The 24025-nt window shown below is 44.8% G+C and overlaps 1 protein-coding gene across 2 annotated transcripts in view; it reads right to left on the minus strand.

Annotated features, from left to right (window-relative positions):
- Nucleotides 1-24025, minus strand: part of LOC128948305 (beta-galactosidase-1-like protein 2) — a 38238-nt gene that overhangs the window by 7441 nt on the left and 6772 nt on the right. For both annotated transcript variants that reach the window (XM_054292962.1, XM_054292961.1), the window contains exons 3-14: nucleotides 22989-23057; nucleotides 22149-22244; nucleotides 20218-20326; nucleotides 19668-19763; nucleotides 16761-16842; nucleotides 11896-11960; nucleotides 9323-9407; nucleotides 8624-8761; nucleotides 7914-7994; nucleotides 5337-5443; nucleotides 4668-4814; nucleotides 2419-2490 (exon numbers count right to left, since the gene is read on the minus strand). In XM_054292962.1, coding sequence (XP_054148937.1) covers nucleotides 2419-2490; nucleotides 4668-4814; nucleotides 5337-5443; nucleotides 7914-7994; nucleotides 8624-8761; nucleotides 9323-9407; nucleotides 11896-11960; nucleotides 16761-16842; nucleotides 19668-19763; nucleotides 20218-20326; nucleotides 22149-22244; nucleotides 22989-23057 — 1147 coding nt within the window. The remainder of the gene's footprint in view (nucleotides 1-2418; nucleotides 2491-4667; nucleotides 4815-5336; nucleotides 5444-7913; nucleotides 7995-8623; nucleotides 8762-9322; nucleotides 9408-11895; nucleotides 11961-16760; nucleotides 16843-19667; nucleotides 19764-20217; nucleotides 20327-22148; nucleotides 22245-22988; nucleotides 23058-24025) is intronic.

The following is a 24025-nucleotide window of genomic DNA, read 5'->3' on the forward strand; positions in this document are numbered from 1 at the left end:
AATAGTTTCCTACATTATAAACCCTTCACCATCTTATCAGTTTCCTATATTATGAACCCTTCACCATCTTACCCAAGAGTTTCCTACATTATAAACCATTCACATCAATACAGTTTCCTACATTATAAAGCCTTCACCATCTTATCAAACAGTTTCCTACATTTTAAAGCCTTCACCATTTTATAGTTTCCTATATTAAAAAGCCTTCACCATCTTATCAATAATTTCCTACATTTTAAATCCTTCAAAATTCTATCAATAGTTTCCTACATTTTAAACCCTTCACCATCTCATCAATAGTTTCCTACATTATAAACCCTTCACCATTTTATCAATAGTTTCCTATATTATGAACCCTTCACCATCCTACCCAAGAGTTTCCTACATTATAAACCATTCACATCAATACAGTTTCCTACATTATAAAGCCTTCACCATCTTATCAAACAGTTTCCTACATTTTAAAGCCTTCACCATTTTATAGTTTCCTATATTATAAAGCCTTCATCATCTTATCAATAATTTCCTACATTTTAAATCCTTCACAATTTTATCAATAGTTTCCTACATTTTAAATCCTTCAAAATTCTATCAATAGTTTCCTACATTTTAAATCCTTCAAAATTCTATCAATGGTTTCCTACATTTTAAACCCTTCACCATCTCATCAATAGTTTCCTATATTATAAACCCTTCACCATCTTATCAGTTTCCTATATTATGAACCCTTCACCATCTTACCCAAGAGTTTCCTACATTATAAACCATTCACATCAATACAGTTTCCTACATTATAAAGCCTTCACCATCTTATCAAACAGTTTCCTACATTTTAAAGCCTTCACCATTTTATAGTTTCCTATATTATAAAGCCTTCATCATCTTATCAATAATTTCCTACATTTTAAATCCTTCACAATTTTATCAATAGTTTCCTACATTTTAAATCCTTCAAAATTCTATCAATAGTTTCCTACATTTTAAATCCTTCAAAATTCTATCAATGGTTTCCTACATTTTAAACCCTTCACCATCTCATCAATAGTTTCCTATATTATAAACCCTTCACCATCTTATCAGTTTCCTATATTATGAACCCTTCACCATCTTACCCAAGAGTTTCCTACATTATAAACCATTCACATCAATACAGTTTCCTACATTATAAAGCCTTCACCATCTTATCAAACAGTTTCCTACATTTTAAAGCCTTCACCATTTTATAGTTTCCTATATTATAAAGTCTTCATCATCTTATCAATAATTTCCTACATTTTAAATCCTTCACAATTTTATCAATAGTTTCCTACATTTTAAATCCTTCAAAATTCTATCAATAGTTGCCTACATTTTAAACCCTTCACCATCTCATCAATACAGTTTCCTACATTATAAACCTTCACTATTTTATCAATAGTTTCCTACACTATAAACCCTTCATAAATCTTATCAGTTTCCTATATTATGAACCCTTCACCATCTTATCAACACAGTTTCCTACATTTTAAACCCTTCACCATTTTATCAAGTTTCCTACACTATAAACCCTTCACCATCAGTTTCCTACATTATAAACCCTTCACCATCTTACCCAATTCAGTTTCTCACTTAAGGAATATTCTTACTTACAACTACAGAAACAAAAGTTCATGATTTTTCTCCTTAATGTCCGTGTACTTTATTTTTACATCAATCCAAGGCTGCAGAGCAAACCCTGCTGTATCTGTAGAAGTTTCTGTCTTTCCCTTTCCCACAGTTCTCTACTGCAAACAGGGAGGACTCACAGCCTTTGCACAGATTTCTGAGTTGTTTTGTTTGTTTTTTTTTTTATCTTGAATTTTTAATTCCCATTTCAACTGCACCCACAGAGGCAGAAATGGAGTCTGACACAGGACAGGCTCATGCCATAAACTCTCCCACAAGCCCTAAGAACAACAGTGCACCCTCAGCTGCTCCCACAGCCACACAGCTCTGGTGAAATGCGCTCAATCAATACAGAGTTCTTAGTGCCAGCTTCTGCCAGGGTAAAACTGCTCTCAGAGCTGAAGAGAGACATTCCTCCTCATTTCATTTGAGACCCAAGAGCCTCCAAAGCCCCTTAAACCTGCTTTGTGCTAAGGAAGAAGCAGCCTGCAGAGATTTAATCTGCAATAACAGGGTACAGGTACTCAATGTTGTGGCTGTGTAAGAAGGCTGGCAAATTTTGTGCACCAAGGGCTGCAATAACTTCAATTTTCTCCATGGAAAAGCATTCAGACCCCACTTTTCAATCACCAATGGTAACCTGGCAGTGAAATCCCATTACTTGTGTCTGATTAGGGTACCAAGCTAGTCTGGGGTAGGAGGAGGTGCCTTTCTGAGCCTTCTCCCTCTTCAGTGATGTTGTTATCCACATCCTGAGCAATCCCCTGCAGTTACCTGTCCCTCAGGAATGGAGAGCTCCACTGAGTTGTAGTCCAGCTCCCCCACATACACAGTGTTAACAAACACCTGCAGAACAGAGCACAGGAGAGCAGAGCTCATCAGTGATGTCAGAATCACATCCCTCAGCTGGGTTTGGGCAGAAAATTGCCATAATGATGTCATAACCACATCTCTTAGTTGGATTTGGGCAGGGAATTGTCATAATGATGTCATAACCACATCTCTTAGTTGGATTTGGGCAGGGAATTGTCTCTGCTTGAACCTAGAACTCAGGTGTCCACACCTGTGTCACTGTCAGCACAGGTGGGAATAAAAGAATCAAAATATTCTGAGAACATTCAACATTCTGATGTTTAAATAGAAGTTTTAGCAAAGTGGATCTGGAAATTAGCAACTGGAAGTTGCTCTGATGAGCAAAGCAACTGCTCATCAATGGTGTCATAACCACATCTCTCCAGCTGGATTTGGGCAGGAGATTGTCTCTGCTTCAAACTACAACTCAAGTGTCCATAACTGTTTCACTGTCAGGTGGGAATAAAATAATCAAAATATTCTCAGGGCATTCAACATTCTGATGTTTAAAGATGCTACAGGTTTTACAAAGTGGAACTGGAAATTAGCAACTGGAAGTTGCTCTGATGAACAGAGCTCATCAATGATGTCACAATCACATCCCACAGCTGGATTGGGGCAGGAAATTGTCTCTGCTTCAAACCAGAACTCAAGTGACCACAACTGTGCCACTGTCAGCACAGGTGGGAATAAAATAATCTAAGTATTCTCAGGACATTCAACATTCTGATGTTTAAATATGTTACAAGTTTTAGCAAAGTGGAACTGGGAATTAGCAATTGCTTATCAATGATGTCATAATCACATCCCTCCAGCTGGATTTGAGCAGGAAATTGTCTCTGCTTGAACCTAGAACTCAAATGTCCATAACTGTGTCACTGTGCCATGTCAGATGGGAATAAAATAATCTAAATATTTTCAGAATATTCAACATTCTGATGTTTAAAGATGTTACAGGTTTTAGCAGAGTGGAACTGGAAATTTAATTAGAAGTTATAAGAGTTTGGGGCTTAGCTGAGAAGTGGAAATTTGATGTTTTCTCCCCATTTGCTGCCCCATCCACCCTGAGTGAGCCCTGTGCCCCTACCTGTGCCTGGTCCTAACTGTGCCACTGTCAGTGCAGGTGGGAATAAAATAATCAAAATATTCTCAAAATATTCAACATTCTGATGTTCAAATATGTTATAAGTTTTGGCAAAGTGGAACTAGAAATTAGCAACTGAAGTTGAACTTATGAGCAGAGCAACTGCTCATCAGTGATGTCAGAATCACATCCCTCAGCTGGATTTGGGCAGGAAATTGTCTCTGCTTCAAACTAGAACTCAGGTGTCCATAATTGTCAGCAGGGGTGGGAATAAAATAATCCCAACATTCTGAGAACATTCAACATTCCGATGTTCAAATATGTTATAAGTTTTAGCAACTCAAATGTCCATAACTGTGTCACTGTCAATGTGCCATGTCAGATAGGAATAAAATAATCTAAATACTCTCAGGACATTCAACATTCTGATGTTTAAAGATGTTACAGGTTTTAGCAGAGTGGAACTGGAAATTTAATTAGAAGTTATAAGAGTTTGGGGCTTAGCTGAGAAGTGGAAATTCAGGTTTTCTCCCCATTTGCTGCCCCACCCACCCTGAGTGAGCCCTGTGCCCCAACCAGTGTCTGGTTCTAACTGTGCCACTGTCAGTGCAGGTGGGAATAAAATAATCAAAATATTCTCAGAATATTCAACATTCTGATGTTCAAATATGTTATAAGTTTTAGCAACTCGAATGTCCATAACTGCGTCACTGTCACTGTGCCATGTCATATGGGAATAAAATAATCTAAATATTCTCAGGACATTCAACATTCTGATGTTTAAAGATGTTACAGGTTTTAGCAAAGTGGAACTGGAAATTTAATTAGAAGTTATAAGGGTTTGGGGCTTAGCTGAGAAGTGGAAATTTGAAGTTTTCCCCCACGAGTGAGCCCTGTGCCCCTACCTGTGCCCGGTCCTAACAGCACGTGTAGGAATAAAATAATCAAAATATTCTCAGGGCATCCAACATTCATCCATTCCATGCAAAGTGGAACTGGAAATTTAGTTAGAAGCTATAAGGGTTTTTTGCTTAGCTGAGCAGTGGAAATTTGATGTTTTCCCCCACGAGTGAGCCCTGTGCCCTACCTGAGCCCGGTCCCGGACGTGGTCCCTGCTGTGCAGGTGTCCCCCCCCAAAAATGACAGTCTCATAGAGCACATATCCATAGGGCTGCCCAATGCTGTCGTTCAGGGGCAGGTTCTCCATGTTCACAGGGAACTCTGACTTGATGGGCTGCAGGGGAGAAGCAAATTCAACATCAGGAGTGGAAATTCTTGTAGGGGCAGCTCATTTAAAGCTTCACTCTGCCACAGGTGAGAGCCTCTCAACCCAAAATCCCTCCTGACCAAAGGACCCGAAAAAGGAGCCAAAGATTTGCAAAAGTGCAATTCCAAGAGAACAGAAGGAGCAGTGAAAAAAGGGAGATAAAATTCAACATCAGGAGTGGAAATTCTTGTAGGGGCAGCTCATTTAAAGCTTCACTCTGCCACAGGTGGGAGAGAGCCTCCAAACTCTGCTCCAACCCAAAATCCCTCCTGACCAAAGGACCAGAAAAAGGAGCCAAAGATTTGCAAAAGTGCAATTCCAAGAGAACAGAAGGAGCAGTGGAAAAAGCTGAGATAAAAGATTTGCTGCTTTTGCATATCCTTGGGAAAAAATCCCCCAACCTCATCCTTTTGGGATAAGGCAGAGCACAAACTGCTCGAAAAGTTGATGCATTTTAGGTCTGGGATGCAGTGAAAGAGGTGTCAGTACCTGCAGAACTGCTGGCAGCACATCCCACAGAGAGATGTACTGGTGCAAGAGGATGGCACCATAGGAGGCCTTGCTCTCAATCATGGGAGGCAGAGGAAGGGGCTGGCCTGGGGTGCAAAAGGAAAGATGGAACAAAGATTTCAGACAACACAAATTCAGGATCCCTCCCTTGAATTCAAGGTACCTCCCTCCCAGACCTCCTTTGTCTTCCCATCCTTAATTCCCAAGAAGCAGAGCCCCAGAAAGGCCAGTTCCAAAAATTCCCAAGCAAGCAGAGCCCCAGAAAGGCCAGTGTCAATAATTCCCAACCAAGCAGAGCCCCAGAAGGAGCCCAGAAGGGTCAGTTTCAATAATTCCCAATCCATTCTCAGGTTCAATAATTCCCAACCAAGCAGAGCCCCAGAAGGAGCCCAGAAGGGTCAGTTTCAATAATTCCCAATCCATTCTCAGGTTCAATAATTCCCAACCAAGCAGAGCCCCAGAAGAGCCAGTTTCAGTAATTCCCAATCCATCCCCAGTTTCAGTAATTCCCATCCAAGGACAGCCCCAGAAGTGCCAGTTTCAATAATTCCCATCCAAGGAGAGCCCTAGAAGGGTCAGTGTCAATAATTCCTAAGCAAAGCCCTAGAAGGGCCAGTTTCCCTAATTCCCAAGCAAGCAGAGCCCCAGAAGGGCCACTTTCAATAATTCCCAATCCATCCCCAGTTCCAATAATTCCCAATTCATCCCCAGTTTCAATATTTCCCAATCCATCCCCAGTTTCAGTAATTCCCAATCCATCCCCAGTTCCAATAATTCCCAATTCATCCCCAGTTTCAATATTTCCCAATCCATCCCCAGTTTCAGTAATTCCCAATCCATCCCCAGTTTCAGTAATTCCCAATCCATCCCCAGTTTCAATATTTCCCAATCCATCCCCAGTTTCAATAATTCCCAATCCATCCCCAGTTTCAATAATTCCCAATCCATCCCCAGTTTCAGTAATTCCCAATCCATCCCCAGTTTCAATAATTCCCAATCCATCCCCAGTTTCAATTATTCCCAATCCATCCCCAGTTTCAATATTTCCCAATCCATTCCCAGTTTCAGTAATTCCCAATCCATCCCCAATTTCAATATTTCCCAATTCATCCCCAGTTTCAATAATTCCCAATCCATCCCCAGTTTCAATAATTCCCAACCATCCCCAGTTTCAACAATTCCCAACCATCCCCAGTTTCAGTAATTCCCAATCCATCCCCAGTTTCAGTAATTCCCAATCCATCCCCAGTTTCAATAATTCCCAACCATCCCCAGTTTCAGTAATTCCCAATCCATCCCCAGTTTCAATAATTCCCAACCATCCCCAGTTTCAGTAATTCCCATCCATCCCCAGTTTCAATAATTCCCAACCATCCCCAGTTCCAATAATTCCCAACCATCCCCAGTTTCAATAATTCCCAATCCATCCCCAGTTCCAATAATTCCCAATCCATCCCCAGTTTCAATAATTCCCAATCCATCCCCAGTTTCAATTATTCCCAATCCATCCCCAGTTTCAATATTTCCCAATCCATTCCCAGTTTCAGTAATTCCCAATCCATCCCCAATTTCAATATTTCCCAATTCATCCCCAGTTTCAATAATTCCCAATCCATCCCCAGTTTCAATAATTCCCAACCATCCCCAGTTTCAATAATTCCCAACCATCCCCAGTTTCAGTAATTCCCAATCCATCCCCAGTTTCAATAATTCCCAACCATCCCCAGTTTCAGTAATTCCCATCCATCCCCAGTTTCAATAATTCCCAACCATCCCCAGTTTCAATAATTCCCAACCATCCCCAGTTTCAGTAATTCCCAATCCATCCCCAGTTTCAATAATTCCCAACCATCCCCAGTTTCAGTAATTCCCAATCCATCCCCAGTTTCAGTAATTCCCAATCCATCCCCAGTTTCAATAATTCCCAATCCATCCCCAGTTTCAATAATTCCCAACCATCCCCAGTTTCAGTAATTCCCAATCCATCCCCAGTTTCAATAATTCCCAATCCATCCCCAGTTTCAATATTTCCCAACCATCCCCAGTTTCAATAATTCCCAATCCATCCCCAGTTTCAATAATTCCCAATCCATCCCCAGTTTCAGTAATTCCCATCCAAGGACAACCCCAGAAGGGTCAGTTTGAATAATTTCCTATCTATCCCCAACTTCAATAATTCCCAATCCATCCCCACTTTCAAAAATTTTCAACAAAGCAGAGTCCCAGAAAGGCCAATGTCAAAAATTCCCAAGAAGAGCCCAAGAAGGGCCAGTTTCAATAATTCCTAATCCATCCCTAGTTTCAATAATTCCCAAGCAATCAGAGCTCCAGAAGGGCAAGTTTCAATAATTCCCAAGCAAGCAGAGCCCCAAAAAGGCCAATTTCAATAATTCCCAACTAACCAGAGCCCCAGGAAGGCCAATTTCAATAATTCCCATCCCAGCAGAGCCCCAGAAGGGCCAGTTTCAGTAATTCCCAACCATCCAGAGTCCCAGAAGGGCCAGTTTCAATAATTCCCTGACTGAACAGTGCTGTGGCTCCTGGGTTGGTGATTACCAATGACCATGCTGAAGAGTTGTCTCAGCTTGAAGAATTTGGATGTGTAGTCCCCAGCCTCTGTCAGCACAGCATCATAATCTGGAAAAGCAGAACAGCAGCATGTGTTTTAAAAACATTAAGAAAAATAATAAAAAAAGCATCAAGCTGTTGCTCTGGGATGGCTTCATGAAAGAAATAAAAGCCCCAGGCACAGTTTTCATGGCATTGTCTGCAGAATGGAAATCTGTACACTTTAATCTGAGTGAACATCACTAAACAGCCTCAAAATTCCTTAAATTAGAGAAGAGCCATTCACACTTTCAGAGATCTAATTTGCACATATCCAGAATTTCACACAGGATAAAGTCAACAATTAACTATTTTAACCACGGGCTGTTGGGATGAAAAGAGATTTATGGTAAAATTTGACTTTGTAAAATTAAAAAATGGTGTTTTGGATCATCATCTCTCCCTAGAAAAAGGAGATCTCAGTTAATAATCTGTGACGACAGCTCTGTTTAAAATTCAGAATAAGGGAATCCCTCACTTCCCAGGAGGGCTGGGAATTAGAATTACTCATGAAAACTCCATTTTAGACAGGAATTTACTTCTGGGCTGTGTCCTACCCCATCCCACAGGACAAAGTGGTTGTGCTGATCACTCCTGAGCGTGGCTGGTGACTGTCCCAGCCCAGGGCAGGCAGAGCTGCACAGACAAACCAAACTCACCATAACTGGTGACATCTGACTTGTACTCATCAGCTTCCAGAGCCCCGCTCATGAAACCAAAGTTGGTGCCTCCATGGAACATGTAGAGGTTGATGGATGCTCCTGTTTTGAGGATGCTTTCTACAGTATTCACCATCTCTGCAAAGAAAAAAAAAAAAAAAAAGAGATTTTTTGCAGTGCCAGGGAGGCCACAGGCACAAATCTGGGGCAGGAATTCAAATCAGCCATTCCTGTGCAGTCACAGTGATTTGTGTTGTGATTTGCATTTTGCCCTCAGGAAGGGGCAGCACATCTACTGATGCATTTAAATACTAAATCTATTTATAATACTAATAATACTAATACTAATAATAATCTGAATTATCTGAATTATTTGAATGTATTTAATATTTAATCCTCTTCTCCAGGTGAAAAAGGGGTAAAGCACAAGGCCTCCAGCAAGAATTTTGCTTTTAAGAAGAAGAGTTACAAAGACTCCTCAGCCAGACTAATGACCCAATTACAAAGACAACAGCAGGAAGATGAAAGTTGTTAAACCAGTTCTGTATAGCTCTGCCTTCACTGCTCTTTACATGCCCTGGGGGTTTGTTTTTTTAGTAGTAGCCTTCCAAGTGAGCTTTTAACCTGGAGAGGGTGCTGCACTCACAAGGGGCTGAAATTCAGCACAAAATGTTCTACAAGAAGAGCGTTTGTGCTCACCATCTGCATCAAAGACATAGTGAGGGCCTCCCCAGCTATCAAACCAGCCAGTCCAGTACTCCATCACCATCTTGGGCTGGTCTTTCTGTCAAGAGAAAAACACGAGTTCAAATGGATCCAGGTCAAGAGAAAAACAGAGTTCAAATGGATCCAGGACAGGCCTGCAGCCACCCCTTTATTCTGGAGCAGCGCTGCTGAAAGAGGAGGAGGAGTAGGAGGAGAAGAAAAGGAGAAGAAAAGGAGAAGAAAGGGAGAAGAAAAGGGAGAAGAAAAGGGAGAAGAAAGGGAGAAGAAAAGGGAGAAGAAAGGGAGAAGAAAAGGAGAAGAAAAGGAGAAGAAAAGGAGAAGAAAAGGAGAAGAAAAGGGAGAAGAAAAGGGAGAAGAAAAGGGAGAAGAAAAGGGAGAAGAAAGGGAGAAGAAAGGGAGAAGAAAAGGAGAAGAGGAGAAAAGGAGGAGAGGGAGAGGGAGAAGGGGAAAAGAGAAGGAGGAGAAGGAGGAGGAGGAGGAGGAGGAGAAGGAGAAGGAGGACGAGGAGGACGAGGAGGAGAAGGAGGAGAAGGAGGAGAAGGAGGAGAAGGAGGAGAAGGAGGAGAAGGAGGAGTTTATTTCCCGACTCCAATATTTATTTGGACTTTCAAAAGTGACAGTGGATTGGAGGATGAAATTGTCACTTCTCCAATGACACAGGACAACCAACAGTCCATCAAATTTCTCCTCCTCCAGAGAGGAATGTAAAAACACAAATTATTTTAATTATTTACATAAAAGTGTGTGAGAAACTCCATTACAAGAAGGGAATAAACATCAGAAGGCTCAGAAGAACAGGGTGACAGCGTGGTGCCATGGTTTTACAGGAGTATTTTCTTCTCAACTGGCACAGCCCAAAAGGCACCTGAGGAGCTCTGGACAAGGAGCTGTGGGCCAGCAATGCCCAGGACAGGCAAGCAGAGCTTTGTGCCTCTGCTACTCACAAAGCACAGAGCACACAATCAGGTGCTGTCAAACATTGCTGGATGCTGCTGTTTGGCAGAGCTGGAGCAAAGGGACAAACCAACTGGCAGTGTTTAGTTCTTGCTAAAAACACCCATTTATAAAAGTCTGCTTATCTGCCACGCCACTGGCAGCTGAGAGCTTGCAGGTGCAGGGCAGCCAGAGCCTGCCAAGGTACAGCAGCAGACCTGAGCTGCTTTAATGCCTTTTTAATGCTGCATATGGTGCTGGCAGGGAAGAATTTGCAGGAATTAGGTCTTCATTAAAGGCTCTGCACACAGAGCAACTGCTTCCCATTTGTCAGTGCCTGGCAGCTCCCTGAGGCCCTGCAGGATCCCTGCTGTCCCCATGGCATGGGCAGGGCAGTGTGTGCTCAGCCTGGCTGCCCCTCCAGCCTCCTGGGCTTTAATTCCAGGCACTTTTGTGGCAGGGGTTTTGTTTAATGCCACAGGAATTGGCTGAGGTAAGCGGCATTAAAGAAACTCGTGTTTCATTAGGAGAAAACAACTGCCTGTAATCATCTAAACATCCCTGGAAATATATTTAATCAATCCATCCCCAGTGAACCAGGCAAAGAAGGGATTTGATCAGCTTCTGGAACAAAAACCCATAACAAGGAGAAGATAAAACAGCTCCATAACCCCTACAAACACTTCCTATCTCATAACTGGTGTGGCAAAGGAGGAGCTGCTCCTTTGGGGCCACATGTGGTGGGGAAGGTGCCACCTTGTGCTCATTTGCAAGGTTTGGGCAATTTTGGCAGACCTAAAGGAGGTGAAAGCTCTTCCAGCAGAGCCTCTTTTGCCAGCAGAGGGCAAGAAAACAAATGCAAGGATTGAACATCCAGCATGGCAGCAGGGCTCCCCCCAGGGCCAAGAGGTGAGCAGAGAATTGATCAGGGCTGAGACAGATCCCAGCTGCTCACATCCTCCATCTGCAGCAAGCAGAGCACAGGGAAAGAGGACAGAGGGGGTAAACAGAGAGATAACCTGTCACTGACCCCAAAACCTGCTACTCCCTCACCACTCCCTCATCACAATCAGGGCACTGTTCACACCAAGTGTTCATTAATTAATTAATTCCCTCCCCGAGGCAAACCTTTGATAGCACAGAGGGGTTAAAAATGCTCAAATGACAAAGTAAAACCTCATAAATCTGAATGAGGCCCTGGAAGTGCACAGACACAGCTTCAGCACACCAGCAAAGAGCACCCACAGCATCAGGGTGAAAGAGTTTGGGAAAAAGATGATGGAAATTCAAGAGAGAGATTTGATAATTGTGCACTGGGGTGCTCTGTATCACTTGAACAAGTCTAACCCCTACCAGCTAAACACAGGGCACAGCTGGATGAAAATCCTTTTTAGAAGGACAACAGGACACTTAAATCCTCCTTCCCTGATTCCAGGAAGGACAATTTTGGCAGGAGAAGGACAACAGGACACTTCAATCCTCCTTCCCTAAATCCAGGAGGATTTGGCCTCGTGAAAAGGAAGCCCCAAACCAACACACAAATCCCAAACAGAGTGTCAGATTCACTTCCAGTGCTGGGAAACATGGATGAGCAAAGTGTTTCTGCAGCTCACCTGCACTGTGTCCAGGTATTTCAGCAGCCCAGGCTCCAGCTTCTGAAAGTTTACAGTGGCCAGTGCTAGTGGGAAAGGAAAAATGTGTTAATTTATACTCATCCAAAATGTCTCATCATCTCCTCAGGCCAGCAGGAGGGAACTGCAGCACCTCCTGAACCCCCAAAACAACCTCCTCAGAAACTCCCATCAAAGCCTTCACTGGTGTGCAGAATCCAAGAGAACCACAGCACAGAGTGGAATCCTCCCAGGCCATCTTTCAGCTCTAATGTGCAGAGATATTAGAGAGAGAGAGCATCAGAGCAGCTCCTGGGGTGTCACCAGCTCTAATTAGAGCCTGTAAAGCACTTGGAGATCCTCACTAAAAAGGCACCACATAAAGGCAAATTTATTACCAAGGCCTGTGTGGATGGCACGGTGCTCTCCCAGGCTTTAGCTGCAGGAATCCCTTCCCAGGCAATATCCCACAGCCTGTCATGTCTGTGGGGGTGACAGAGCAGCCACAGCACAGGAGAGCCACAGAGAGCTGCAAATGAAGGGCTCTCTGTGCTTCTGCCCATCCTCAGGCTCTGCAGTAATTTCACTCTAACAAGATGAAGTTTAATTAAAGTCCAAGTGCCCAATTCTGCATTTTGGCCACAATAACCCCTGCAATGCCACAGGCTGGGGATGGTGTGGCTGGGCAGTGCCCAGCACAAAGGGATCTGGTGGGCAGCAGGATGGACAGGAGCCCTGGGGGCCAAGGAGGCCAAACTGCTGGCCTGGGTCAGGAATGGTGTGGCCAGCAGGGGCAGGGAGGTCACTGTGCCCTGCCCTGGGCACTGTGAGGGCACACCCTGAGTGCAGGGCCCAGCTCTGGGCCCTCAGCTTGGGAAGGACCTTGGGACACTGAGCTCTGACTTTGCCAATGGCATCAGTTACAGATTGGGTCACACTTTGAGTTCATGTCACTCTGCAAGCCCTGAATGGACCCAGGAGGAGCTGGACAGTGATGTTGTCTGGTAGATAAATTTAAGACTGATGGAAGAGCTGCATTCAAGTTATCTTATATATCTATATCTTATACCTATACCTGCACATCCAGAGGGGCTGGGAACACAAACCCTGTGAGGAACCCCTGAGGGAGCTGGGGGTGCCCAGCCTGGAGAAAAGGAGACTCAGGGCTGCCCCCATCACTCTCACAGCTCCTGAAAGGTGCCTGTGCTCAGTTGGGGCTGGGCTCTTTCTGCAGCAGCACTGACACAACCAGAGCACACAGCCTCCAGCTGCACCAAGGGAAATACAGGTTGGATAGCAGGAAAAGAGTTTTTTACAGAAAGGGTGATGAAGTTCTGGAATGTTCTGCCCAAGGGAGGTGGTGGAGTCCCCATCCCTGGGTGTGTTTAACAAAGCCTGGATGTGGCACTGGGGGCCAGGGTTTGGGTGAGGGGTTGGGGCTGGGTTGGACTCCATGATCTTGAAGGTCTCTCCCTGTCAAAACCCAGGAAATTCCTCTGGCTGCCCTGGAGGGCTCCAGCCCCTGCCCAGGGGTCTCAGAGACCTTGGCACAGAGCCCAAGACCCCTGTGCCTTTGATTTAGCCCTTGGAAAAAATAATTACCAACCTTTATATGAAGAATTACAAGTCAAGAAAGTTTAAGTAGAATAATAGTTAGTTTGTCACAGGGTGATAAATAGATTTTTGGGGTTTTTAGAATGTGGGTTCAGGAGGCAAGATGGAGGGATCTGGGCATGCCCAGCCTTTCTCCTTCTTCGTCTTGGCCTCCATCTTCTGCTGTGATGGTGGCACTTTTAGATTGGTTTAGAGTAGAAGCTCAGTGTCTAACACAGGTGATCGGTATTGGGAAGTAATTGTAAACATTGTACATGTAGTTTTTAGTATAAAAAGATGACACCACCCTGGGGGCAGGCAGAGTGCCTGGAACTGTCCTGCTGGATGGACCTTGGCTGGACAGGAGGAAGAATTTTTAGATAAGGAACAATAAACAACCTTGAGAACGACAATGAAGAGCTCTGACTCCTTCTTTGACTGCTGGGCTGGGAACAGAGACTTTCTAACACATCTGGGGGTCACTGTGAGCAGCAGAGATCCCGAGATCTCCCAGCCCAGTGATTCTGTGATTCTGGGTGGGAACACCTCCTGCAGGACAGGACCCTAATCCGGGATCAGATCTGGCACACATTTCAACCATTTTTGTATTTCCCAGCCCTCAGCCACGCTGATATTTCCCCCAGACAAACTCTGCAGCAGCAATGATGTGATTCAGCATTAAAAATTGACTCCTAACAAGAGAGCTGCTATCAAACCCAGCCCGAGTTGTGTCAGGCAGAGCACTTCAAACAGAATATTTACAGAAGGAAAAGCTCACTTCTCACTATTTATACCTTGATTTTAATAGGCTGACCTGTGTAGTGAGCTGAGCTGAAGAATTCAGCACAGAAAACACGAAAGGAGAACAAAATAAAATGTGAATTTAGCACTGATGTAATCTGTTAGTTGGCAGTTCTGAAGGAGAACATGCCCAGCTCTGCATGGTTAACAGTACCCATGGAAAAGAGAACCATCCCCAGAGCCTTGTTTATCCTTCTCATGGGCTGTCCTTCCCCCACACACACACAGGGAATCCCACCATGGTCTGGAGGGACAGCAGAGGCTTTGTCACCCAGCAGCTCCCAGAGAAGCTTCACCAGGTCAGATCAGCTTGGGAATCCTGGAATCAGAGTGGGTTGGGATGGAGGGGACATTCAACTCAACCCTGGAAGTGCAGGGACACCTCCCACTACCCCAAGGGATCCAAACCCTGCCCAGCCTGGCCTTGGACACTTCCAGGGATGGGGAGGGATTCTTGCCTCTCCTTCAACCCCTTCCTCACCACCCTGTTGTTCCTCACTTGGAGCCCTCCACATCTGTGAGGAACCCTGAGGGAGCTGGAGGTGCTCAGCCTGGAGAACGGGAGACTCAGAAAAGGAGACTCAGAAAAGGAGACTTGGCCTGGTTGGGCCTGCAGACACCCCTGGGTGATGGGGGCTGTCCACAGGGCTGAGATGGATGGATGGGGGGCACCTGAGCTGCTCTCCACGTGTCAGGAGCAATATTTGTGTTTCCTTGGCCACACTGAGCTCAGTGGTGAGGGCACACCCTGAGTGCAGTGCCCAGCTCTGGGCCCTCAGTTTGGGAAGGACCTTGGGACACTGAGCACATCCAGAGGGGCTGGGAACACAAGCCCTGAGAGGAACCCCTGAGGGAGCTGGGGGTGCCCAGCCTGGAGAAAAGGAGACTCAGGGCTGCCCCCATCACTCTCACAGCTCCTGAAAGGTGCCTGTGCTCAGCTGGGGCTGGGCTCTGTCTGCAGCAGCACTGACACAACCAGAGCACACAGCCTCGAGCTGTGCCAAGGGAAATACAGGTTGGATAGCAGAGAAAAGGGTTTTACAGAAATTGTGATAAAGTTCTGGAATGTTCTGCCCAGGGAGGTGGTGGAGTCCCCATCCCTGGCTGTGTTTAACAAAGCCTGGATGTGGCACTGGGTGCCAGGGTTTGGGTGAGGGGTTGGGGCTGGGTTGGACTCGATGATTTTAGGGTCTCTTCCAACCTGGTCATTCCATGAATTCTCTAAATTCTGTGCTTCTGTCATCAGTGACACCCTGGCCCTCACAGATTGTTGTGACATCCAGAGGCAAACAGGGATCAAAGAGCTCCCAGCAGAACAGGACACTCCAAACAAGGAGGAGCTCTGAGCTGCCAACATTCCCTCCCTCAGGAGATGAGGCCAAGGCAGGGATTTCTCCTTTCTCCTCCTCCTGACAGCTCTGTGGCAGGCACACAGTGACTCTGTGTGGTCACAGCTGAAAACTGCTGCACACCCAAAAACATCCAAAGCATTTTTTCACCCTGCTGGTGAAGGCCCATGACTCAGTAAATGAATTTATCCCTCTCATATTGACATGAAAAAGCAAAAGGAGGGAAAAAAGGAGGGGAAAGTCTTTCCCTTTAATCATCTCAGTGCATGAGATTGGAAATTTAACATTATTAATGAATAAGTGATAACAAGAGCACTGAAAGGCTGTACCCTGCAAATCCTAAATTTGGGGAGCAGTTACACCCCAGGCAATTGGCAGGAACACAGGAGAGAGCAGAGGCCAAGCACAGAGTAAATCCCAGCTGAAATGACCCCAAATTCTGAGAATCAGAGCCCCAAACAGATTTAGGGCTCACTGAAACTCAAGCAGCCACACCTCCATTTCTTCACAGGAAAAAGGAGGAGAGTGCTAAGCAACATTTAAAAACCTTATTAGAATTACACTTTATAAAGGGAAATGGGCATCCTTCAGCATTCTACACATCTGACACCCTCCTTTCCCCACCTAAGGTTTTTCACCCCAAAATAAGCATGCTCAAAAGATAATGCTGCACCACAAACTATTGCTAAATCTACTGCCTAAATATAAAACTCAAAATCAAGGTTTTAATGGAGCTTTTTTCCTTCTTTTTTTAATTGCACAGGATCTACCTTAGGAACAAGTTACTACTGTTAGTAATTGCTGAGGAACTTGTTTAGTATCTATTGAAATGAAGCAATAAATAGCATTTTCAGCCTTGTAAGGAATGCTGGGTGCTGCCATCCCTTGACTCAGTGGGAAGTACAGATGCCCAACCCTTCACAGAGTGTTGCACCTCATGTGGAAAATAAACCATAAAAAAATAAAAGAAATAAACTCAAAGTGTGAAAGGTTCTAAACCTTTCTGGGAGGGGTTTGGGTTTGTCCTGGCTGCCCCATCCAGCCAAGGGCTCCCTCCTGCCACAAACAGCACTCAGAGGGTGAATTCAAGTCCTGTTTTCCTCCCTCAGCTCTACAAGCACTCACCTCCTTTCACCAAGCCAAAGGACAGCCCATTCTTGTTGTCTGAGGTCATCAGCAGCTCCACAATCCCTCTGTTTAACAGGGCCTGGGTTAAAAACAGCAAAAGCCATTGTGTTAACAGAGTTTAGAATTTCTCAGGGTATTAAAGCACTCCAGCATCACTTCTGTGGGTTCAGCCTGCAGCTGGCAGTGCCTTGTAATAAATATTATCCCTGTGACATCTCCCATTCCTCCAGGAGCTTTCTTGCCTACTTTTCCCAGCTTAAAGACCACTGGAAAATCTTATTTTGTCTTAGAAAGCTGGATTGGCTCTCACTGAGGCATCCAGCTTCTGGATTATAGCTTCTGAGATCAAGGCAATAAACAGCTTCACTGCTTTCATCAGGAGAGGGATTCAGGTGGAGGGAGGGAAGGAAAAGCAGCTCAGGCTTCCCAAGTGCCTGACAGTGGGAGCTGGAAAGAGGGAAGAGCTGATTTTCCAAGGAACAGCATCACAGGACAGCTCAGGGACAGATGTTTTTCAAAAATCAATGAATTTATCAAAGATCAATGAATGAGTGGTTCCTCAATATTACAGCACCAGAAGAATCAGCACTCCAAGGTTTAAAATCCAGCTGCACACATGAGGATCCTCCCATCAGGATTGTTCTCTTGCAGCTGCTCCTGAACAGAACAGTGGTGATGTTTGGAAATCAGTTAATTCACCACTCATTTCACTGCACCTCCATTGCAGGAGCTCTGAGAACAAGGCTTCAGTCTCTTCAGTCCAAATTCCTAATTGTGAAATGTGATGAAATCCTTTGTTTACTGTCCTTACCTGCACTAAGAGCAGAGCTGGGCATGAAACCTTGCAACACAGAGCCTAGAGACAAACCCAGCCCAGAGCCAGGACAAGCTGGGGACTTTATCAACCCATCCCAAATTTACACCTGAACAATGCTGGATTCAGGCAAAATTCAGCTGCTGAGGGAGCTGGAATTTCTAACCAATTTTACCAAGGTAATTCTTGGAGCACTGCATTAATGCTGAGTTTCTTCCCCTCCTTTTGAGTGTAAATGCAAAACAGAGGAACAGCAGAGCTCCCACACATTCAGTGCCTCCCAGAGTGCAGCAGAGGAGCAGGAATAGAAGCTCAGATCTGTGTGGGAAGGGCCATGTCAATAAATTCTTTCACTTTTAGGAAGGCAAAGGTACCCAAAAAGTGAGCTAATCCCAGGGAGTTGAGGTTTTGTGTGAGCTGTGGGTGTTTTTTAATGAGTTTATTAATTCCAGGAAGGTGCAACTTGGTCAGAGATGCCAGATGTGAATTAATCACCTTGCCACAAACCAGAACAAAGACTCAGAGCCCCACCTCACATCACATCCCACTCCAACCAAAAACAAACCCTGCAAATCCTGCTTTCCAACATTTCCATCCCTAACCACTATTCTGTGCTGCCTCTTGCAAATTGCACACAATCCCAGAATATGATGAAACAGCACTGCAAAAATACACCCACAGGCCTGGCAGGGAGATCTGTCCTGACAAGTCTGAAACAGCACAAACTTTCCTCACCAAGGAAAGCAAGGCCAAGCCTGCAGCCTGCTCAGACCCCAGAACCTCTGTGTCCCCTTCATCCAGAGCTCTGAAAACCACTTATTGCCATTATCTCTGATTTGTTTGTGTGCAAACTTTATATTTAACCTTGTAAAGGAGAGGTAAACCACAGCAGAAGCTGGAGTTGGTGCAGGAGCTGGCACAGCCCTAAGGGGATCAGCACTCCTGCCAGGGATTGGTTTGTTTGAAAAGCCTCTGGACACCCTGGGCAATGGCACAGCCTGAGCCTCAGGGTGCTCACACTCACTAAACCCTACACTCCCAACCATCCTGGTTATCCTCTCAGCAGCCCTAGGAGGATGAACAGGACTCAACCAAACACAAATCTGAAAAATCCTGGCTTTTTCTTCCATCTCCCACCCAGGCTGAATAGCAATCATGATCATCTACAACCCTAAACTCACCCTCCTCAACTTCTACCTATACACTGTAATAACTGCAACCATCTTCCTCACCCTAAACACAATCAAAGTCCTAAAACCATCCACCCTAATAGCTCAAAATAAAGCTATCCACCCTAATAACTCAAAATAAAACTATCTACCCTAATAACCCTGAGGGTGAGCCTCAGGGTGCAGCTGGGCTGCCCAAAAGGTCCAGAAGGATCCCATCATCCTGTCAGGCCTGGATGGCTGACCCTCTTGGTGTACAGCAAGACCTTTCAGCACTCAGTGAGAAGAAATGAAACAACAAACCCTGTAAGAACACTGCAGATCTCATCACCTGCCTGCCCTGCACTGCTGCTGGGGGCAAACCAGCAGCTCAGAGTGCTGGCAGCCCCACCAGGATAATCCAGCCTCCCTGAGCTTGGGCCAGCTCCTCACCACTGACTCACAGCAGCCAGGGCACACTTTAATCCCTTTTGGACAGGGCTAAGGGAGGCATTAGGCAAATGAAGCTCCCTGAAGCTGAGCCCCAGATTACACAGGTTCAGAGGAGTGCTGGTGACTTGTTCCCATCAACTTTCCTGCCAGGAAAGCCAACAAAGGGAAACCTTTATCAAATATCATCTAGGACAGGCAAAAGAGGCCCTGCAGGTGAGAGCTGCTTCAAGGCCAGCTGTGCAACACAGACACTCCCAGCTCCCCATCTCCCTCTTCTCTGGGAGATATGAGGACACAGATTTACCAACACTCAGAGGGTCATGTGCCAACTCTTCCACTCCTGGAGGAAACATCCAAGGAAAATGCAGCTGGTGCTTTCAAGAGTCTCTCAAACCACACTCAAAAGTTACACAGAAAAAGGAAAACACTGTAGGGAAGGAGATTTATGGGAGAGATGAACACAGAAACAAGTAAAAGTGCCACCATTACCATTTTGACATAGTTCATGTAGTTTGGGTCTTTCTTAGGAAAGGAACCATATTCATTCTCCACCTGCACTGCAATGATGGGACCTCCTTTCTTGTACTGTGGGGGACAAAAAAAGGGGGAATGAAGGTGTTCACCATGATTTCTAAGCACCAAAAATCCCACTAGCTGGTAGTAAAGATGCACGAACATCAAAAGGACCCAGCTCTACCCTCCCATGCTCCCACACTGACAGAGTGGGAGCATTCTCCACCTGCCCTGCAACGATGGGACCTCTTTTCTTGTACTGTAGGGGACAAAAAGGGAGAAGGAAGGTGTTCACCATGATTTCTAAGCACCAAAAATCCCACTAGCTGGCAGGAAAGATGCACCAGCATCAGAAGGACTCAGCTCCACCCTCCCATGCTCCCACACTGACAGAGAAAACAGCCTGTGCTGATTCCTGGTGCATTTTTGTGGCAGTTTTTGGTTATTGCCTGACCCTCTGCTGTCACACAGAGCCCACAGTGCCCTGTGCAGCCACTCTCAGGGACAGGGACAGGATGGGGCTTGCCTGGAAAGGGACAACCACGCGCATCAGGCGGTCAAAGTAGGCGTCCACAGCCTCTGTGAAGCCCTTGTAGGTCGTCCTCAGCTTCATCTCAGGGTCCTGCAGCAGCCAGCTGGGCAAAAGCAGCAGAGGAAATGTGTTAGACACTCCTGTGCAGTCAGGCAGAGGTGTTTCAGCCACTGGCATCAAGTCCCACCTGGGCAGGGATCACTGGTGCCACCTCAGAGCCCACGGTGACACCTCGTGTCCATCTCTCACTTGGAAATAAATCTAAGCTCCAATTTCCAATCTCCTCCCTTCTTTTTGTTCTGCATTTCAGGCCCAATCTCATTTCATCACCTCTACCAATAATATTTCAACTCATTTCATCATCTCTACCAATAATATAATCTTATCACTCTAAAGTGAATTCCCTGCATTCCCAAGGGCACTCTGCAACCAAGAGCTCCTTCAAAAAATCCCAAGCCTTTCTCAAAAGATTGCTGTAATTGTTCCCACTGTTTCACTGCTGATTTACTGCTGATTCTGTTTGGAGTTAACAGAAAAAAGGGCAATTTGTTGAAGAGCAGAAGAATATAATGTTGTAACAATTTAAGGGGAATGAGCCTGTATCTTCCTTTTCTCAGCAAAATAAGGCCTTAATTAACATCTTTCCAAAGATCTGAATATTCAACTCTTTGCTAAATGTGGCTTTGTGGACCTAAAAAAAAAAAATCATCTCCTCTTTTGCTGGAAAACGAGAATAGCCCTGTTGCTCTTTATTGGAATTTTTTATCTGTCTGATTAAGAAAACCACATGGGTGATGTGACAACAACTGACAACAGATGCACTTCTCATAATCTAACATGGAGGTGGCTTCTGTCTCTGGACATGAAGAGTTCTGCTCTCAGGAGAAAGTCCCTGACACCTCAACTCTGATGCCAAAGGCAGGTGAAAAGTTAAAAAAATAACCCCCAAGTATCTGCACTGAGGTTTGTGGTGTGTGCAGTAAGGAAAACAAGTGGTAACCTGGCACTGGCTCCACTCAGGAAGGTCCCAGGGCTCCCAGAGCCTCCTCCTGCTGGGTTCCTCAGGGAAAAACACCACAGGAGGCTGGGAAAGCTGTGGGGTTTCACTACTGCCAACATTTAATGCAGATTTCTAGCAGGACTTTTAAAATGGAGCTGAGATGGAGGAAACTTTTACACCAAGCTGCAAATCCTGTCCATGCTATGCAGAGTCAAGGTGCAACAGCAAGGTGGGTTCCTCCAATTCTATTTTCTTGCTGCAACTATTATACTACAAAACAATTATTATTATTTTAAACACTCAAAAACAAAATTAGAAGAGCTCCATTAGATAATGAGATAAGTTCTCTTTTGGGAGCACAGAAAATAAATATCCCCATCAAGCAGCCAGCCATTCCAAAGCAATTCCTCTGAAGGAGCCTCAACTGTGGGATCAGGTGTCACAGACATATTTTATGAAAAATCCTTTCATTAGGATCTTTTGTCCTGAGAAGCTGGGAAGTTTCAGCTTCTCCACGTTTTGCTGCTTTGAAATATGGAGAATTGTTTATCCAGCATGTGAAATTGTTTTTACTTGATGACCAATGACAGCCACCTGTGTCAGGGCTGTGAGCAGTCACAAGATTTTATTATCATTCCATTCCTTTCAAGCCTTCTCATGAAATCCTTTCTTCTATTCTTTTAGTATATAATTTTCTTTTAATATAATAATAAATCAGCCTTCTGAAACATGGAGTCAAGATTTTAATTTCTTCCCTCATCCTGGGACTCCTGTGAAGTCCATTACAATTAAGGAGCTTGGGGTTTTTTTGTCCCTGATGTTGTGATCAGGAGCTTGGGATTTTTTTGTCCCTGATGTTATGATCAGGAGCTTGGGATTTGTTTGTCCCTGGTGCTGCCCTGAAGGGAACAATTTCCACACTCACCTGGGCAGACCCCCGAGGTCCCACTCTGAGCAGATGTAAGGTCCAGGGCGCAGAATCACCCACAGCCCATTTTTAGCTGCCAGGGAAAGGAAGGCCCTGGGGATCCAGACAGAGAAATTATTGTCTGCCTGCAGAACCCTCACCCCTAATACTCCAAAATCATTGAATTTAGGTAGCAAAGCAGAAGGGAATTGCCTGATGAAATAACCACAGTGGATTGGTGTCACTGTGATATTTTCTGGAAAATCCCTTCACCAGGATTTCTTCTCCTGGGAAGCTGAGAAGCCACACAGAAAAATGTAAATAATAATTAATTATCTGATTCACTTCTCCCTGTTTTGCTGCTTTGGAGTGTGGTCTGGACATTGTTTACCAACAGGTGCGTGTTTGATTGGTTTCATGTGAATTGTTTTTACTTAATGACCAATCACTGTCCAGCTCTTGTTAAGCCTTCTGTCTGTAGCCTTTCTCTGTATTCTTTTAGTATAGTTTAGTACAGCATTCATGATATGATATGATATGATATAGTATGATATGACATAGTATGATATGATATATAATATAATATAATATAATATAATATAATATAATATAATATAATATAATCCTTCTGAACATGGAGTCAGATTCATCTCTTCCTTCATCCTGGGGATCCCAGCAAAGACCACAGATTGGTGCTAAATTAAGTTTCCAGAACTCCAGAAGGATGAGGAAGGGGAAGGAAGGAGTCCTCACTGCCTGATCAAGGCACATGTGGAAATAACATCTTCACCCCAACACCACACACCCCCTCCCCTCCAAAGAGGAGCATTTCCTGACAGAGCTGTCTGTGCCACATACCTCAGGTCCAGGTTTTTACTGAAGTCAAACTTGCCTCTTTCCTTTTCATGCAGGTTCCATGGCACGTACCTGAAAGGCAGAGCAGGTGAAGGTGAGCTCTGGCATGCTCAGAGAAAAACTGAGGCACCACCATTTTCTGTAGGAGTCACAGGGGGTAGGACAGTTGGGATGGACAAGGGATCTCTGAAGCCAATGGAAATTGCATTTCTTGCAAAGGGCCTGGGTGCAGGGCCCTGCTGGGAGCTGCCAGCCACAGCTCAGAGCAGCCCCAAAGAGGAGCCCCAAAGAGGGAAAGAGAAGGATAAAAGCAAGAGGAAAAAAGAGAGTGAAGTTCCCATTACAATACAATAAATCTTCTTCTCTGCTGAATATTCTAATTCTCACTAACCAATCTAGTCCAAGACACAAATCCTACAGCATTTACATACAGCCTATAATAGTCATTACATCACCATCCTGTGTTCCATTTTAAACAAGCTCTTTCCTCACCAAGCTTTGGAAAGCAAGGCCAAGCCTTGCTCAGACCCCCACAACCTCTGTGTCCCCTTCATCCAGGGCTCTGAAAACCACTTGTTTGCCATTATCTCCAATTTGTTTGTGTACAAACTTTACATTTAACCTTGTAAAGGAGAGGTAAACGACATTACCTTCCTGTGTTACATTTAAGGCAAGGGGCTCTTTGGGTCCCTTCTGCCAAGCTGGCAGGGTCTGCTCTGACCCTTGGGCCTGTCTGCAAGCAGAGGGTGTTGTTCCATCAAAAGGGGATTACCTTCAGCTGCCACACCATTGTTTTCCAGTTGTTCAGTAACTGAGGGATCTCAAAGCTTGCTTTCATTTCAATCTCATAGTTTCTATAGTCTCAAAATCTTTTGCCAGACAATCATATTGATAAGGCTTTCCTGTTCCATCTTCCCCAACACTTTTCCCACAGTAAGAAGCATGGAAATACATCCTTATGGCCTGTCACAGACATGTTTTATGAAAAATCCTTTCCTTAGGGTTTTTCTCCTGAGAAGCTGAGAGGCCTCATGAACAAA

Source organism: Melozone crissalis, unplaced genomic scaffold (genome assembly GCF_028551555.1).
Source record: "Melozone crissalis strain CALT ecotype California unplaced genomic scaffold, PUWL_Pcris_2 ptg000120l_1, whole genome shotgun sequence".
Lineage (NCBI taxonomy): Eukaryota > Metazoa > Chordata > Aves > Passeriformes > Passerellidae > Melozone > Melozone crissalis.